Here is an 18,032-nt window from a genome sequence, read left to right as displayed (position 1 = left end):
AAGATGTGCCCATTCTTCACGATCGATGACGAAGCAGCCAAACAAGCGAGGAAGAAGAAGGAAGACGATCAACACAGAAGAATGGACGTGGTGAAGGCAGTGCGGCACTACATCACCAAGATGGTGTCGGAGCATGAGGGCATGAAGGTGCTGTTGCTGGACAAGAACACGGTGCGTAGGAACTGGCGCTCAGTGCTGCGTATGTGTGCTTTTGTTTGAAGTATTGTGTCGTTGAATGGGGGTGTGCCGTGCTGTCAGCGCATCATATCGGCGCGTCACACGAACAGAGCGTATCCTTTTGTAAACAAACGACCATGTTTTTCCAATGGAGCCATGCTGTTGTGCTGCTCGTGCTCACGATTGCGGTGATGCGATGGCCTTCTCCTTATGGCGTGATGCGATGGCTCTTTGCTCTCCTTCTCATGGTGTGGTTCCTTTGCGCGGGTAGACCACCATTGTGAGCATGGTGTTTTCCCAGTCCGAGGTGCTGCAGAAGGAAGTGTACCTGATTGAGCGCGTGGATGTTGCCCAGCGTGAGCCCATGAACCACATGAAATGTGTTGCGTTCCTGAGACCAACGCAGGTACGATGAACATGTATACATGAGTGAGTGTGTGTGTGTGTTTGTCTGTCGGTGTGTGTATTTGTGTTTGTCTGGGTTTGCCACTGTGTTTGTGTACTTACTAGGGTACGTTGGTAGATTCTATCCACTGGCACGTTTCGTGCATTCTCTCCAATACCCACGCCTGCTCTCCTCCCCCCTCCTCTTTCCTAGGAGAGCATCGAGGCGCTGATTGCAGAGCTCAAGGAACCCAAGTATGCACAGTACGACCTTTGTAAGTGGACACTGGGCTGCCACATCCATGAACACACCATTGCCCACACCCTTCACATGAACAATCACAACGCACCTCACAAGCTTGACTGCACTGCTCCGCCTGACTTTTGCACTTGCACAGACTTTTCCAACACGCTGACATCGTCGCAGCTGGAGCAGCTGGCGCACGCCGACGAGCACGAGGTGGTGCGGCAGGTGCAGGAGGTGTACGCGGACTACCTCGCCGTCGACCACAACCTGGTCACCCTCAACATCGTCGGCTGCCTCGCCCCTGGCCGCGACTCGTGGCGCAAGCCCTGTCTTGACAGAACAACAGAGGTACGTCTGTTCGTGCGCGTGTGCGTGTGCGTTTTGCATGCGTGTGTGTTGTGCGTGTCTGTGAGTCTGTGTGTGCGTGTGTCTGTGTCTGTGTCTCTGTTTGTGCCCGTTTGTGTGTGTGTGTGTGTCTGTGTCTGTGTCTGTGTCTGTGTCTGTGTCTGTGTCTGTGCATCACCATCAACACCATCACTCTGACATTTTGAACTGTGTGTATGATTTGCATCACTGGCACAGGGCGTGGTGTCCATGCTACTCTCTCTGAAGAAGACACCAACCATCCGGTGCGTGACACTTCTGTGAAACACACGCATGCACACACGCACACGCACATACGTACACGTACACACATGTGGTACGAAAGGACAGAGGCAGGGGTGACAAATGACAGTTTTTCTGTGTGCATGAACCTGGTTGCTGTGCTTGTTTTGCAAGGATCCCACTCTCTAACGTGTGTGTGTGTGTGTGTGTGTGTGTGTGTGTGTGTGTGTGTGTGTGTGTGTGTGTGTGTGTGTGTGTGTGTGGATGAGTACAGGTTTGCTGGCAAGAGCGACGTGTGCAAGCGGCTAGCGGCGGATGTCGCCTACATCATTGAGCGCGAGGCCGAGCTCTTTTCCTTCCGCCAGACGCACGACACCCCACCCCTCCTCCTCGTACGGCACAACTGTGTCCGCCTGTTTGGCTGTCTGTGTACTTGTGTGTGCTTGTGTATGTGTATATGTGTGTACTTGTGTATGTGTATATGTGTGTATTTTTGTGCGCGCGGTGTGTATGTGTGTATTGTACTTTTAATGGTTGTGTGCCAGTGTTGCCTTTGTTGCACAACAACAGTTACTTGCTCTCTGACCCACACCCTGTCCGACTGCGGGCTTGTACATGTGTGTGTGTGTGTGTGCTCTCAGCTGCTTGACCGGCGCGATGATCCCGTGACGCCACTTCTCAACCAGGTTTGCACATGCACACACATATACGCACAAGCACACAGATACACATGCACGCACATGCACGCACATGCACGCACACGCTGTGACCCCTTCTTGCCCACTTCCACGAAGGTCCCTCACGCTCACCTTCAAGTATCCCCCTCTTCCACAACGTTCATTACCGCAGTGGACGTACCAGGCGATGGTGCACGAGGTGCTTGGCATCCACAACAACCGCGTCGACCTGAGCGGGGTCCCGGGCGCCAGTCGCGACACGAAGGAGGTCGTCATATCCGTTGATGCCGACGATTTTTACAAGAAGAACATCTACCTCAACTTTGGCGAGGTGACACCGCGTCGTGTTGTGATGTGGAGGAGGAAGCGGTGGAGGGGGTGCTGGTGATGGGAGTGGAGATGGGATCACTATTGTCGTGCCGGATTTGTTGCTGTGTTGCTGTGCTGTTGATCTTGCACGCGGCGAGCGTGATGCTCACCACATTCCAAACACACACACACACGCACGCACACACGCACATAGATTGGCGAAAACATCCGCACGCTGGTGGCTGAGTTTCAGGAGCGCACGAAGAGCCACGAAAACATTGAATCGATTGCGGATATGAAGGCGTTTGTGGAGAGCTATCCGCAGTTCCGCCAGATGTCGGGCACCGTCTCCAAGGTAAACACCATCAGCGACGATAGACTGTGTGTATGTGTGTGGCTGTGTGTGGCTGTGTGTGTGTGTGTGTGTGTGTGTGTGTGGCTGTGTGTGTGTATGTGTGCGTGGCTGTGTGTGCGTGGCTGTGTGTGTGTGTTTGCTTTGCTCCATATCCTCACCTGACATAACTGCCATCCTCCCTCACCAATCCCCTCCTCCACCCAGCACGTGACGCTGGTCGGGGAACTGTCGCGCCGGGTGGAGAGCGGAGACCTCTTGAACGTCTCTGAGATTGAGCAAGAGATTTCCTGCCAGAGCAACCACTCCGAAGTCGTCCAGGTGCTCCTCATGGTGGCTCTGTGTTGTGTGTGTGTGTGTGTGTGTGTGTGTGTGTGTGTGTGTGTGTGTGTGTGTGTGTGTGTGTGTGTGTGTGTGTGTGTGTGTGTGTGTGTGTGTGTGTGTGTGTGTGTGTGTGTGTTCGCTTAGGACGCATCCTGCACCCTCCCCCCTTATTCCACTTCTCCACCTCCCCACCTCCTTACCCCCGTCACTAACCTACGTCCCCCCCCCCCAAACTCCCTCCGCGTACTCACAACCCACTGCGCACCAGAAAATCCGCGAGCAGCTGTCCAACCCGAAAGTTTCTGCGCAGAACAAGACGCGCCTTGTGCTGCTGTACGCCCTGCGCTACGAGCGCCACAGCAACAGCGCCGTCTCCGAGTTTGTTGAGCATCTCTTCAGGGAGGGCGTGCCCGACCGCCTTCGCTCGCTCGTCTCTGCCATCATCAAGTATGCCGGCAGCGGTGCGGCTCAGCGCCAGAGCGACCTGTTTGGCACGCGCGGCGCCCGTGGAATCTTCCGCCAAATGACCGGCGGCCTCAAGGTGACTTGGCCCGAGAGGAGGATGCAGATGGGGAGATGGGGGGGATGCGTGCAAGCATGTGCAAATGTGTGTGTGTGTGCGTGCTCTTCGCGTGCATTTTCGCTTTCGCGCATGCCTGAAGACAGTCAAGTCGGGCTTGTCCTAACGCCAACCCGCCCCCTCCACACCTCACCCTAACCATCACCCCCGTTTGACGGATCATTCACTTGCGTGCTAGGGCGTGGACAACATCTACACGCAACACACGCCGCTGCTTGCACAGACACTCGATCTGCTCGCAAAGGGGCGCCTCAAGGACGCCTCGTATCCGTTTCTCCGCGGCAGTCCCACCCCAGACAGGTCTGTGCAGTGCTCATATGTGACATGCCTGTCCGTGTGTGTGTACGTGAGGTGTAGCTATATGTCTTTGTGTATCTGTGTCTGTGTCTGTGTGTGTATGTGTCTGTCTGTGTGTGTATGTGTGTGTGTCTGTCTGTCTGCCTTGTGTCTGTCTGTCTGTCTGTGTGTGTGTGTGTGTTTGTGTCTGTGTGTCTGGATGTCTGTGCTGCTTTGCTTGTTCGTGTGCTGAACCCAACCAACACCTTCACACAACCCCATACATCCTTCCATGCAACACCTTCACACACACACCCCCCCCCACCCATCCACCCGTCATCACTCTCCGATGGCCAGGCCGCAGGAGGTGTTTGTGTTTATGGTGGGCGGCGTCACATATGAGGAGGTCAAGGCTGTCCACGACTTCAACGACGCAAACCCAGGTGTGTGTGTGTGTGTGTGTGTGTGTGTGTGGGTGGGTGTGTATGTGTGCCCGTACACATGTTGCCTGTTTGCCTGTTGTTCATTTTTCCTTGCTGTCACTGTTGGTTTCGTCTACTCCTCAACACTCACTCACAACACTCACAAAACACACACGTGCACATACTCTCTCACGTTGGTGGTGTGTCAGCGATGCGCGTGGTGCTGGGAGGAACGAACATCCACAACTTCAAGAGCTTCTGCGAGGAGATTGAGACATTTGCCGGCAGCACCGGCGCGGCATCAGGCCGGGGCCGCTATGCATGAGCTTGCGATGGACGGATGCGTGGATGGGTAGGTGTTGGATGGATGGACACGTACATGGATGCATGCGTAGATGGATGGATGGGTGAAGGGTGGACGTTTGTGTGGCATGTGGCTGTGGTGCTGAGGGGCTGAAGTCGGTTGCTTGCGGCATTTCAACGGGTTTTGTTTTTTGTTGCACAACAACGTGCGCAAGCGTGCACTCTTGTCTTTGTTACCGTGAGAAAGACAACATACATCAGAGACTGTGTTCCGAAGCGCGAGAACCAACACACACACACACACACACACACACACACACACACACACACACACACACACACACACACACACACACACACACACACACTGAATAGCAACAACGCAAGTCCGACAGCATGAAATGCATTTTCAAAGGGTCCGTTGCCAACACCACGCCAAAGCAACAACACGGCGGACAGACACACACACACACGCCAACCAATGACGATGAGTGAAGGTGAGACCACCAGCAATAGCGGCAACGACGGCAGAGGCAGTCAGGAAGTGAAAAGGGAGGCAGGAGAGACAACAGCGAAGATGGATGGAACAGAAAGGGTGCAGCCACAGCAGCAACCGAAGCCAACCTCATCAAATGACGGCCCACACAAGCCACCAGACGACACACAACAGCAGCAGGAGGAGCAAGAACAAGGTGGCACTGCCAGCAACGAGCGAGAAGCAGAACACGATACAGAAGGCAACCAAGCACACGACGATGATGAGAGCTTACCTGTGGAAGAGGCTCCGGAAGGGCTGAGACCGCAGCGCCCAAAATCTTCCCGCCCACGCTCGTCACGCCCACGCTCGTCTCGCCACCGCCCAAAGAAGGCGGCGAGCTTGAGCAGCAGCAGCAACGACGATGATGACATCGATGACAGCGACAACGCTGGTGACGAGGCTGGCAATGACGGCGACAAGTCATCCAATACATCAGAGGGTGCTGGAACTGACAACGCGACAGAGTCAACGCCATCTTCTCAGCAACAACACCAACAACAGCAACAGCAGCTCAGCGGTCATGCCATCGCCGTGCATGTAGAGGATGAGGATGAGGACACAAGGAGCAACACAGCAAGCCAGCAAGCGCAGCAACACAAGCAACAACAGGCCACAACAACCGCCACAGAAAGCAGCAAGGAGGAAGAAACAATGCCTGGGCAACACGAGGCAGGCACGGGGAGCGCAAAAGCAAGTGGGACGGAGGAGAAGGAGGTCAAGACACGGGATGGCGGTGACGATAACGAAGGTGGAGACAACAAGGTGGTCATGGAGCGAGGCGGAAAGATTGTTTACGTGGACGCAAGCGATGTCAATGCATCCGTTGACCCAGATCTCATCTTTCACGACGACGATAAGGTGGTATTTTGGTGTGTGTGGGTGTGCGTGTATGCATGCCTCTGTGTGGCCTGCATCTATGCATACGTCTGTCTGTCTGTGTGCGCACCTCTGTGCCTTGTGTGCTCTACTTCTCTTGACTTGCATGCGCGCTCACGTATGAATGTGTTGCCACCACAGCCGCCTGCACCTGAAAAGCAAGGGGATGCTGGTACCACCACAGCAACCGCAGCTGCAACCTCCCAACAAAACGAGCAAGGGGAGACTACGGCCTCAGACGACCAGCAATCTTCAAGACCAAAGCGCCTGGCCCAGTCCGCACGCCTCGCAAGGTGTGTGCTTTGGCTGACAGCGCGTGCATTCGTGTGCGTGCGGTCCGTGTGTATGTGCGCGTGTGCGTGTGTGTGTATCCGCGTGTGCGTGTGTGTTTGTGTCTGTGTCTGTGTCTGTGGCTGTGGCTGTGTCTGTGCGTATCTGTGCCTGCGTGTCTGTGTCTGTGTCTGTGCGTATCTGTGCCTGCGTGTCTGTGTCTGTGTCTGCATCTGTGCCTGCGTGTCTGTGTGTATCTGCCACTCATCGCCCCCACTCCATCACCAGGTCCTCGCGCGCGCGTTCTGCCCGCCCCGCAACAGCGCGGCAGGCGTCCTTTGGTGAGTCGAAACACAAAACGCGCGGTGGTGCTGGTGGCAATGATGATGATGATGATATCGATAGCGGAGTGTACACACTGCGTGGTGGTGGAGTGCATCTCACCTGGCAACTCGTCACCACATCACCTCACCATCCTTTCACCCCTCCCCTCATGCCCTTAATGTCTTCAACCATCATCGACCATGTGTATGTGTGTGTGTGTGTGCAGGTGGGACGTCTGAGGAGGCAAACGCGGCGTTTCGGGCGTGGTACTATCGCAAGGAGGAAGAGAGGCGACGGCAGCGACAGCACAGCCGCAAACTCACAAAGGAGCAGATACTCGAGCAGGAGGTGTGCGGTGATGGTGGTGGAGAGAGATGAAAAGCGTACATGGCTTGAGCGAACCACACTGCATCGCGTATTCGTGTGTCAACACGCGTGTGCATGTGTTGGGAATCCTGCTGAGATTGCAACATCCGTGTATTTGACGCTTGCATGCATGCCCATTGCCCACCATCACCATTGTCATTCATCACGATCCCTCCTTCCTATCCTTCCTATCCTTCCTATCCTTCCTTTCCTTCCTATGCTCCCCCCCCCCTCCCCGAATTCACAACACCACCAGCGAAAGCGGCGGGAAGAGGCTGAGAAGACGTTCCAGGCCTGGCTGCAGAACAAGCGCGCCTCCTCCGCTCGCGTAGGTTGCTCTGGGCTGCCGTCGTGTTACTGTCCTTGTCGCGGCCTCTCTGGAAGCGTGTCGTGGGATGCCACTACCACGTGTCACAACGTGTTATCTTGTCATGGAGGAAGGGTGCATCTGGATCTTTATCACCTTATCCTTGGGTGTTTTGTCGTGCAACAATTCATCACCACCCCCTCACACCTTGAGTTTCGTTGTTGCTTGTTGTTGTTGGCGGCGTCGTTGTTGTTGCTTTTACGTGCATCATGTGCACGACAACCCTGTGTCCGTCCCTCCCCCTCCCCACCATCATTTGCTACACAGCACCGCCCTGCACATCGCACGCAACATGACGAGCGTGCAAAGACCGCGCGGGCACGCATGCACGACAAGGAAGGTTGGTTTTGCGCCAGGACACTACTGCCAAGGATTTGGGTTTGGGTTTTGCGCTTGTACGCATTCATGTGTTTCCGTTTCTCGTGCACATTATGAATACTTGTCAACGCCCTCCATTGACACGAACACACACCCGCACATGCACACACACGTATGTTTCCACGCACACCGTTTCCCTCACATGAATACACTCTCCCGTGTTTGGTGCTGTTGCCAGAGGCCGACGAGGCGTTTCAGGCGTGGCTCTCACGCAAGCGCGATCAACTCACCCGCGAGAAGGAGTGAGTACAGCGCACGGTGTAGAGGATGGACGTGGTGACGCTGCTCACGGGCAGCCAGTGGGCTACTGCTGCTGCTCGCGTGCCCACGCGGCATTCTCTGAAACAGAGTTGCTGAACTACCTCGCTCACACACACACACACACACACACGCACACGCACACAGGGAGAAGCGTGCGCGAAGTCGGATCTTCCGGGAGCAGCTGCAACTTCTGGAGGAGCAAAAGCGGAAGTCGAACGAGGCCGTGGCCGCCTGGCTCAGGGAGAAGCGAAGGCAGGAGGAGGTACGTGTGCAACCCCGCACACGCGAACGCGCACACAGACACAGACACAGACACACATGCACAGACACGCAGATAGAAGCATGCATGCATGTAGTGAAGTACAGTGCTGCTGGTTGTGTGCGTGGTTGTGTGCGTGTATTCTTGGTACGCTTCGTGCTGTGGTGTTTGCTTACTTCTGCTGTTGCCGTTCATCCATCCCGTTGACTCCATCGCACACCGCCAATTTCACGTCAACTGCAGGCAGAGCGCCAGGAGCTGAAGCAGCGCATGCGCAAACACAACCAGGAGCTTCGACGCATCTACACATCGCTCCACAGGTGTGCACACACACACACATGCACGCATGTACACACACGCACACACACGTACATACACAGCTGCAACGATACAACCCTGGCAGTTCCGATCACTCTGCACAGCTAACACCATCGATCGCTTTGTGTGTGTGTGTGTGTGTGTGTGTGTGTGTGTGTGTGTGTGTGTGTGTGTGTGTGTGTGTGTGTGCAAACGCGTGTCTTCTCCTTTCTTCTGCACCCCTCCACTCATCCATCCATCCATCCACATCAATGCCAGGCCGCGGACGGGGCGGTCGGAGGAGGCGGCGTCCTTCTCTCCGAGCACATCCATCGGGCGCTCAACAACAGCTGCCGGCAACACGCTGGGCATGTCTGCACACAAGTCCCACTTTTGATGCGCTACACCTGCTCACAGTCACGCGCGCGCGCGCGTGTGTGTGCTCGTGATTGACATGTCATGCACTGCGTCCAAAGTCCACGAGTGCTTGATGCAGACAACCCTCTCCCCATCCCGCCTTGGTTCTCTCATGGTGGTGCTGTTGTGACACGATGCCTCCTTGTCGGCCCATTGTGGTGTCAGGTGTCTTTGTCGTTGCTTCATATTGTTTTGATTGCCCTTTGTACAACTGCTGGCTGTGAAGACCGTACTGTACGTGCACACATGCTTCCTTTTTGTACAACTGCTGGCTGTGAAGACCGTACTGTACGTGCACACATGCTTCCTATTCCTGGCTCCGCACAGCCGTCATTGCTGTTTCTCGTCGCGTTGTGAGACTCGTTCCTTGGTTTCCTTGCCGCTTCGCGTACGGCCAGGCGTGTGCCCGTGCACCCATCCTTTGCTCCTCATAATTGCTCTCGTTACATGAAATGAACACACACATGTGTGTGCGCGCATCTTGGGTTTGTTGTTTCACCATTTTTTTCATCTTTCACTCCTTTGCCCCTGATTTGCCCCAGCGTCGTTCAATTCACCCTCCTCTTGCCATCGTTGCGCAGATGTATGCTCGTCGCGTGTGCGTGTGTGAATTGCGTGGAGTGCTGTTCAAATCCGTTATAAATCTCCCACATCCTTCACATCTGCCTTGATGACAGTCCATGCGGACACGTGATCTTGATGGGGTGGGGGGTCTCTTTAACGCGAGACACAGACACGCAACAACAACAACAACAACAACAACAACAACAACAACAACAACAACAACAACAACAACAACAACAACAACAACAACAACAACAACAACCATCATGCAACCACTGCCAGCAAATCTCTGACAAGACAGCACACATGACGTCACAGCGTCACGTCATGTCACGCCACTGCTCGCGTGTGCTCAGTTAAACGTCCCAGAAGTAGCACTGCTCAAACCCTGAGCCGTCCTTGCCCGTGAAGACGGGGTTGTAGTTGTAGATGATGTCCTTCCGCAGCTGCTCCGGTGGGTACGCGTGGTTGGACTTGCGGGCCTCGTTCACAAAGAACGTCGACGTCAGCTGGCACGTCTCAATTGCCAGCGCAGAGTGCGGAATCGCCTGCGGTTGGTTCATTGGAAGTGATGGTGTGTGTGTGTGTGTGTGGGGGGGGGGTGATGGTGGTGATGGTGTGTGTGTATGTGTGTATGTGTATGTGTGTATGTGTGATGGTGTATGTGTGATGGTGTATGTGTGATGGTGTATGTGTATGTGTGTGTATATGTGTGTGTTGTGTGCCATGCTTGAAAATGACACTGCAGAAGCACACAGCATGCATCACCATCACCACCACCATCACCACCCAGCCTCAGCATCACCACCACCACCATCCATCACCACTACTCCCATTCATCCGCGCCGCACCTCGCTGGCGGTCCACTCAAACGAGTTCTTCTCTGGGTGCCACTGCGTCGCGTAGAAGGGCATATGCTTGCCTGCAAGCATCCGCACGCGTGGAGTGAGAACAACACTGCGTTGGAAACGAACACCCTTGGAAAAAGCATGTCATCGCGACTTGCGGAAACGGAGAGACATGCGCAACAGACGTTGCGCAACACATCACACGCTGGCACTGACACACACACGCACACACACAATTACACACACACACACAGACACACTCACACACACACACAATTTAACACACACATACGCACCTTCAATGGTGGAGACAAAAGGGTTGCCCTTGCGATCGACGTTTGTGGAGATGACGTTGAAGAAGGAGGTGAGATTGGCGTTGTTGGCAAAGGTGATCGGGGTCACACCGCCCTCGTGGTTGTTCATCGTCAGCGGTTCTGCATGGAAAAGCAAGCAACATACATGCAAACGAGTGTCATGGGCCGGAGGTGCGAGGGAGTGATGTGGTGCAAAGGGGATGAACAATGGCGACATTCACACACACGTACATAATATGCACACACACGCACACACACGCACAAATGTAGACACACACACGCACACGTGGACTCACTCACACTCACGCATTCACACGCACGCACACTCACACACATATGCACTGATGCATTCATGCATGTGCACATACGGTTGCGGAGGGCGGTGATGAGTTCTGGGCGGGCGCTCTTGAAGATCTTGCTGGTGGAGATGTGGGACGTGAAGTTGAGGGGAAGCGGCAGATCCTCCGAGTCAAAGTGGTGACCCAGCACGCTGTTGCCGCCAATAAACACACTCACCATCTGAAACCCAAGGCATGTACCCTGATAAAGAGAAGAGAGGAAGAGAGGAAGAGAGAGAGAGAGAGAGAGAGAGAGAGAGAGAGAAACGAGGGTGTATTGTGTGGTGAGGCCAAGATAAGGCAGGCATTGGGTGGCATGGCTGCATCAACACATGGCTGCCAATAATGTGACGCAGCTGCACAAATGTGCAACAAGTGAAAACACAGGAGCATCGCAAACACACACACATACACACACACACACGCACGTACCCAAACTGGGAAGTAGTCGCCCTTGTTGTTAAACTCCTTGGCCATGTTCATCATGAACCGGGCGGTGCGGGAGTAGGAGTTCTTGGGGTCTGTGATGGCTTGGCCACCACCCGGCAGCAAGAACCCGTTGATCATCTTTGCCTTCTCCCGCAGCTCGTCCTCGCTGGCCATGCAGTCAATGGGCACCACGCGGGCACCAGCACTCTCCAGATACTTAACGTAGGACGCTGCCAGCAACCGTAAGAAAAGGTGTCAGCCACAGAGCATGTCCGACACAATGTTAGTTGTGCACTCCGTTTCGCGCTGGACAAAATGCGGTGTACGGGTTCGTTACATACACAAGCACATGCACCAACGCACACACATGCGCGCACATGCACCCACCCACACGCACATGCACACACACACACAACACACACACACACACACACACACACACACACACACACACACACACAACACACACACACACACACAACACACACACACACGCACCTGCAATGTAGGTGCGGGTCTCGTCGATCTCGCCGCCGAGTTTGCCGCCCAGCACTTCGGGTCCGTACGTCTGCGTCAGGACGCCAATCACAGGGCCGGTCTGGTTGGCTGGTAGCGCATGCGTCCCGCACACCACCGCCACCAAGACGGCCACGACAAGCGCAAGCGTCGCCGTGCTCCGCGTCATCTTCGCCAGCATTGCCACCAAACAAGCAAGGAAAGGCAAACAAGCGTGCTCAACTCCAACCAAAACAGCCGAAAATTGTGAATACAGTTCACCAATCGCCAACAATCACATCGCATCAGACCTTGCTGCTTGCAGCGTGCAGCGTGCGTGTTTAGCGACCACACACACCACACACACACACACACACACACACACACACACACACACACACACACACACACACACACACACACACACACACACACACACACACACACACAACGCATACATGCAGCGATGGCAGGTGTTGGCGTCCCAGTGCACGTTTCACGCTCATGCAAAGTTGCGACGGGCACTGGAACAAGCGCGTTTGCTCCTCGGCCACTCCAACACAAGCACCACTACCACTACCACAAACAATGACAGCCACAACAACAGCAGTGAGCAAGCGCTATCAGTGTCACCACCAGCAAGGCCTTCACCATCAGCACCACTAATGGACGCGCCTTCACCCGCATGGCTGCTGGATGAAAAGGGCCTCGATTCACCTGGGTTTGCAGACAGCGCGGCGTTGTTGGGCGAGACTGACTTACCAAGCGCGAGTAAGGTACTCAAGGCCCTGTCTCATCATGGCCAATGCCAGTACTGCGATGCGCTCTTGGATCACATGGAGCGACGAGGCACGCCACCAACGCTAGCAGACATGCACGCAGTGATGGCAGCACACGCGCGCACTGGCGATGTGAACACGACAACACGCCTGTTTGACAACACGCTGCAGCGCTTCGGCTTTTCCAATTACAGCCTGCAGCTGGGTGTGCTTGCGTACGTGCGCACACGGCCTTTGCCAGACATGGAGGGTGCAGAGGCGTTCTTGTCAGCAGCGGTGGCAAGCGCCGAGAGTGGTGGAAGCCTGCAGGCGAGCGGCGTCACGGGCAGCAGCAGGCCGCCGACCTTGCCCATGTACTCCACGCTGCTGGAGGGATACAGCATGCTTGGCGCTACGCCTCAGGCTACTAACGGCATTCGCAGCGTGCTGGATCGCATCAAGCAGCGGCGCGTGTATTTGGACGAGGCAACGACACAGCGGCTGTTTGAGGCATTCATGCGCGTTGGTCAGCACGATGAAGCTGAGGCCCTGGTGCGCAGCGGATTGGCACGCAGCACACCACTCCCATACAAGGCCGTGCGTGCGCTGTTTGGAGCATACTTTGCCGATGGCGACCACGACCGCTTCCATCGCCTCGCGGAGATGCTTGGTGCCCCGGCTGTGCAGGACAAGTTCCCGCTCACCGTCATGGCATATCGACTTCGGCTGCAGCGGCTGCTCGCCGATAGGGACACGTGCACGACGAACCCGCCCTCGCTTGACACCGATGTGCTGTGCGAGGACTTTGAGGCAGGGGAGGCGCACCAGCTGCTGGGAACAGATCGCGTGAACAGGCAGGCGGCGTTTGTGCGGGCCTGTGCAGAGGAGCAGCGCACAGCAGAGGCCATGGCGCTGTATGACAAGTGGTTTCGTGGCACCATCCGCCACAATGGTGTGGTCACAGCGCTCATGCACATGTGGCTGGAGCCCCTCCTCTGGTCAGCGCCACAACAACAACAACAACAACAACAACAACAACAACAACAACAACAACAACAACAACAACAACAACAGCAGCAGCAGCAGCAGCAGCAGCAGCAGCAGCAGCCCCTTTTGACACCTGACGGGCGCGAATGCTCACAGGATGAACTGCTTGCGTACTGGCTGCATGGGCGCTCACCAGGCTCTGCTTTAACACGTGCATGGCTACAAGAGACAGTGGCATGGGACACGCTGCTCCCTGCAGACTGTACGGCCGACGCGGCACTGGAGCGCGTGAGAATGGCAGAGGCCATGTTTGAAGAGCTAGACCGCGATGGCATCACCCGATGGCATGTGGAGCCCCTCATGCGGTGGCACATGCAAGCGGGCAACCCTGGTCAGGTGGAGGAGCTACTGGGATACCTGCACACGCATTCGCGAGCACCCGTGCCTTCCCGCAGCTACATCTTCCTTGTCAAGGCATTGGTGGTTGCTGGCCAGTTTGAAGTAGCACGGCGCGCGCTGCTGCACATGGACAACAGCGGCCACACCGTGTTCCCCGAGCTCGATGCATATGTTACAGCGTTTGCGCAACTTGCTTCCCCAGATTCGTGACACCTTGCTTACATGACCACATGTGCACACGTGCATGCGCGTGTGCGCGCTGCACGCGAGAGTTTGTGATCTGCTTCACATGAATGCAGTCACGTCAATCAAGAAAGTAAAGAACAGTCACACACGTCAGCATTGCGCACATATCTTGCTCACGGTATGGCTTTCGTGCAGCCCGTGTCATGTATGACATCATCGTGCTTGGGTAGGCTGAGAAATTTGGGCCCCTACGCAAGACTGCATTCGTGCACAAAGCGTGCTTGGTGTCGTCATTCGCTCGGTCGTAGCATGCATTCTTCGTTCTTCATTCACATCATCGCACCAGCACGCTGCATGCCCAACCAGTGTACCGCTAGGTTGAGCGGCCATTGCAGGGCACCATGAATCTCCGCATCCGCCTGCTCTTCCGCCGGCTGGTGAGGCTCGCGACAGCCTTGAGTGTGAAGGCGGGCTTGCTCGTAGCCGTGACGGTGTAGTGGTGATGGTGGTTGTGGTGGGAAATTGGGTGCACTGCGACGCTTGTGTGCACATTTGAGCGCCCTCCTCCCCCTCCCTCTCTACGCTCACACGCATGCACGCTGTGCGTGTCACGTGCACACAACTGACTCGACACAACACGTAGATCAGAACACTCTATCGGGATGTTGCGTTCCAGCGCGAGATGGCCAAAGGCCGGCCACAGGTTAGCTGGCTGCTTGATTGCTTGTGCGAGCGTGTGTTTGTGTTTGCTTTGAAGTTGGCGAGGCAGGCTGGCTTGGCGGGTGCAAGCGAGGGTGTGAACTGCCAAGGCTGCTTGGGCTCGGCCTTGTAGGGTGGTGACCTGTCTGTGAGAGCGCACTTGCTTGCGCCCGCCAGTGTGACCACCACCACCACCACCATCACCACCTGGCCATCCAGCCATGCTTGCTGCCAGCCATCTCCCAGCCTCACACCCGCCCTTCAACGTCTGCTGCTACTTCTGCTGAACAGAAACGACTCAAGCCGGATCAGATTGCTGCGTTGAGGCGGCTGCCGAGCAAGCGCACGAAGCGGCAGCGCCATCTGGTGCGCATGATGGTGGAGTCCCTCGAGTGCTTTCGCAAGTACCAAAACCTCAACTTTGAGGACATGGCCGAAATTCTCCACTATGAAGCTCGCATGCCTGGTGATCTCCTTCTTCGCCAAGGTGAACTCAAGGGTGACATGGGGGTGACAGATAGGGTGTGTGTGCGTGTGCACGTGCGCGTGCTCGTGTGCGCGTGTGCATCTGTGCATATGTGTGCATGTGTGGGGGGAGGATGGACAGCAGCAACAGCACTGTGTGTCATGCGCACCTTTCCCTGTTACAGCACACATCGCGCACGCGTCCTCATCACGCACTCGTACGTACAGGTGACCCTGGGTATGGGTTCTACTTCATTGCTTCCGGCAAAGTGGAGGTTCGCATCAAGGATCCCGACGCTGTCGATGGCTACCGCGTCGTCAACGAGCTCGGGGCAGGTGTGTGTGTGTGTGTGTGTGTGTGTGTGTTCATGTGTGTGTGTGTGTTTGTTTGTGTTTGGGACTCGTATGCATCCAATTGCATATGCTCGCGCTTTCCCCCCTCCCTCTCGCGTCACATTGCACGACGCGCAGAACCGTCGTAGCCATTCTCGCACTCACAACACGCTGCCTTTTCTGTTTCCCTGGTCTACGTTTGTGCTGCAGGCGTGTCGTTTGGGGAGGTTGCGTTGCTGGATCCAACCAACCGTCGTAGCGCCAGCATTGTGTGCAAGGAGGCGTGCGAGTTTCTCCGCGTCGAACGCGACGAGTTTGACACGCTCCTGCGACAGTACCACCAGCGCGAGTTTGATGCAAAGCTTAGCCTGTACCGTGACCACGGCAACTTTGACGGGTGGCACGAGCGCGCCCTTCGTGTTGTGGTGCGGGACACCCATCGTATGGCGTTCCGGCAGGGCAGGCTCATTGCGCTCGGATCCAAGGAGCCGGGCACCCTCAACCGCGGGCCGCAGACATTCATCGTGGCCAGTGGCAAGGCGCAGATCCTGCGGAAGCTGCATGTTGTGCTGGACACGACCACGGGCCGGGTGACGCTGGCGAAGCAGCGCGACAGCAGGATGCGAGCACTGCATCTGCAGCACAAGGCAATATGGCTTGCGTCTGAGCCCCTCAAGGTTGGCGACGTTGTGCCGTACATGTCTGACACGACGGCGCTGGTGAGCGAAGGGTGCGAGGTGCTGTATGTGCCGCAGACATCGTTTCTGTTTCGGGACAACGGCACCGTGCTCGACGACATCTTCAAGCGCAGCTACATCCTGAGCGCATCGGACAAGGAGCTGTTCAAGCAGTACAACCAGCTGCAGCGGTGGGACTGGTTCTGCTTCCAGATGCGAGAGGACCTGAAGCAAGGGGTACCCACCTCTGCAGGGCCGCCCACATTCACGCCCACCTCCCACCTCTCCATGTCGCCGTCGCTGTCCTCCTCATCGTCGTCCCTCTCCCGCTCCATGCTTCCGGCCGTGCGAAGATCAAAGTAACCCGCGATGTAAACGCGCGCTCTGTGTTCTTGTGTCGTTTATGTCTGCGTGTTTGCGTGTTTGCACGTGTGTGTGTGTGTGTGACCTTGTATACATGCGCGTTCACTCGTGCAACTCGTTGAACTTGTGCTTCCACGGCTTCACGCAACGGGGTTGTTATGGCTGCGGCGCTGGCTGACCTGCAGGCGCTTGGTTTGCTGTCCTCACTTGTGTTACCTCACTTAGTCACTTATTCACTTATTCTGCCTTGTTGGCGAGAATTCAGCCTTCCTGCTTCCTTGCCCTGCTGTTGCGCTCCCCTCGCCCATAGCTTGCTTTGTTACACATGACATTCTGACATTACAACCCGACCATCGAATGGTGTGCGGGCGTGCTACCTGCTCAGGCTTACGGCACAACAAAGCCATCAAGAAGCCAACAAGAGCAAGCACACAACCCAAAAAACAAGCAAGCAAACTCGCAAAGCACGAAAGCAAAGTCGTGGGTGTACAGGAAGGGGGAAAACAGTGTGGGCGTTGCTCTTTTGTTTGTTTTGTTGTTTGGTGGGAGGACAACAACCGCAGCGACGCTCATCTCACAACCACAAACAACCAACCATGGCGTTCTTGAAGCGAAAGGTGGGATGGTGTGCTGTGCTGCTTCTTGGGCGTGTTCTGCTATTTGGTGGCGCTTCTCTTGCCTGCATATGTGCGTGCACAACAGCTTGCTTGCTTGCCTGCTGCACCATCTCCGTGCCGGCCGTCGTATGTCTCACACCCTGCCTGACGCTGTTGCCTCGGCTTGCATCGACGTCTTCGCTTCAGCTGAGACGCTCCACGTCAACAACCAGTATCGATAGCCAACAGAGCCAGGTCTCCGTGAGCAGTATTGCAAGTAATGTCAGTCGAGTCAGCGTCACTCCAAAGGTCGCCGACGATGCCATCAGCACAACGTCCAGCCAGGTGTGTGTGTGTGTGTGTGTGTGTGTGTGTGTGTCTGTGTGTGTGTGTCTGTGTGTGTGTGTGTGTGTGTGTGTGTGTGTGTGTGTGTGTGTGTGAGAGAGTGTGTGCGCGCCGATGCCCATACGTACGCGAATTGCGGTGGAGCACGCCCGGCGGGAACGGGGTTGGGGTGCGCTTGGGTCGTGGAGTGAGTTTCATGCAGGGCAGGGAGGAAGATAGTGAAGCG

General features: G+C 55.8%; 6 protein-coding genes across 6 annotated transcripts in view; 5 read left to right on the top strand and 1 right to left on the bottom strand.

Moving 5' to 3' along the window:
* The first annotated feature begins 20 nt into the window (after positions 1–20).
* PTSG_00838 (vacuolar protein sorting 45A) lies at positions 21–4,926 on the top strand. Its single transcript, XM_004998249.1, has 14 exons — positions 21–171; positions 449–583; positions 776–836; positions 960–1,156; positions 1,391–1,437; positions 1,689–1,806; positions 2,056–2,100; positions 2,264–2,422; positions 2,615–2,755; positions 2,960–3,073; positions 3,345–3,617; positions 3,835–3,956; positions 4,290–4,375; positions 4,564–4,926. The coding sequence occupies exons 1-14, from the start codon at positions 82–84 to the stop codon at positions 4,677–4,679; spliced, it is 1,704 nt and encodes a 567-aa protein (XP_004998306.1). The 5' UTR covers positions 21–81; the 3' UTR covers positions 4,680–4,926.
* Positions 4,927–5,073: 147 nt separating this feature from the next.
* PTSG_00837 (uncharacterized protein) lies at positions 5,074–9,236 on the top strand. The gene is made up of 10 exons (XM_004998248.1): positions 5,074–6,053; positions 6,213–6,364; positions 6,630–6,682; positions 6,892–7,013; positions 7,288–7,359; positions 7,666–7,738; positions 7,955–8,018; positions 8,182–8,299; positions 8,540–8,616; positions 8,873–9,236. Exons 1-10 carry the CDS (start codon positions 5,139–5,141, stop codon positions 8,988–8,990), a joined length of 1,764 nt encoding a protein of 587 aa, XP_004998305.1. The 5' UTR covers positions 5,074–5,138; the 3' UTR covers positions 8,991–9,236.
* Positions 9,237–9,930: 694 nt separating this feature from the next.
* Positions 9,931–12,200, bottom strand: PTSG_00836 (gamma-glutamyl hydrolase; the record flags this gene model as incomplete). Its single annotated transcript, XM_004998247.1, has 6 exons — positions 9,931–10,122; positions 10,426–10,496; positions 10,719–10,856; positions 11,105–11,276; positions 11,507–11,733; positions 12,002–12,200. The coding sequence occupies 6 exons, from the start codon at positions 12,198–12,200 to the stop codon at positions 9,931–9,933; spliced, it is 999 nt and encodes a 332-aa protein (XP_004998304.1).
* Positions 12,201–12,882: 682 nt separating this feature from the next.
* On the top strand, positions 12,883–14,443 carry PTSG_00835 (uncharacterized protein; the record flags this gene model as incomplete). Its single annotated transcript, XM_004998246.1, has 2 exons — positions 12,883–12,982; positions 13,019–14,443. The coding sequence occupies 2 exons, from the start codon at positions 12,883–12,885 to the stop codon at positions 14,350–14,352; spliced, it is 1,434 nt and encodes a 477-aa protein (XP_004998303.1). The 3' UTR covers positions 14,353–14,443.
* A 196-nt stretch (positions 14,444–14,639) lies between these two features.
* PTSG_00834 (uncharacterized protein) lies at positions 14,640–17,327 on the top strand. Its single transcript, XM_004998245.1, has 5 exons — positions 14,640–14,765; positions 14,972–15,031; positions 15,319–15,514; positions 15,721–15,828; positions 16,036–17,327. Exons 1-5 carry the CDS (start codon positions 14,730–14,732, stop codon positions 16,863–16,865), a joined length of 1,230 nt encoding a protein of 409 aa, XP_004998302.1. The 5' UTR covers positions 14,640–14,729; the 3' UTR covers positions 16,866–17,327.
* Positions 17,328–17,461: 134 nt separating this feature from the next.
* PTSG_00833 (uncharacterized protein) overlaps positions 17,462–18,032 on the top strand; it is a gene marked incomplete at its 5' end in the record, with an annotated part of 4,162 nt that continues 3,591 nt past the window's right edge. Inside the window, 2 exons of the mRNA XM_004998244.1 lie at positions 17,462–17,482; positions 17,669–17,806. Coding sequence (XP_004998301.1) covers positions 17,462–17,482; positions 17,669–17,806 — 159 coding nt within the window. The remainder of the gene's footprint in view (positions 17,483–17,668; positions 17,807–18,032) is intronic.

This window comes from Salpingoeca rosetta (genome assembly GCF_000188695.1).
Source record: "Salpingoeca rosetta unplaced genomic scaffold supercont1.2, whole genome shotgun sequence".
In the NCBI taxonomy this organism is placed as follows: domain Eukaryota; class Choanoflagellata; order Craspedida; family Salpingoecidae; genus Salpingoeca; species Salpingoeca rosetta.
This window is presented reverse-complemented; position numbering and strand designations above follow the sequence as displayed.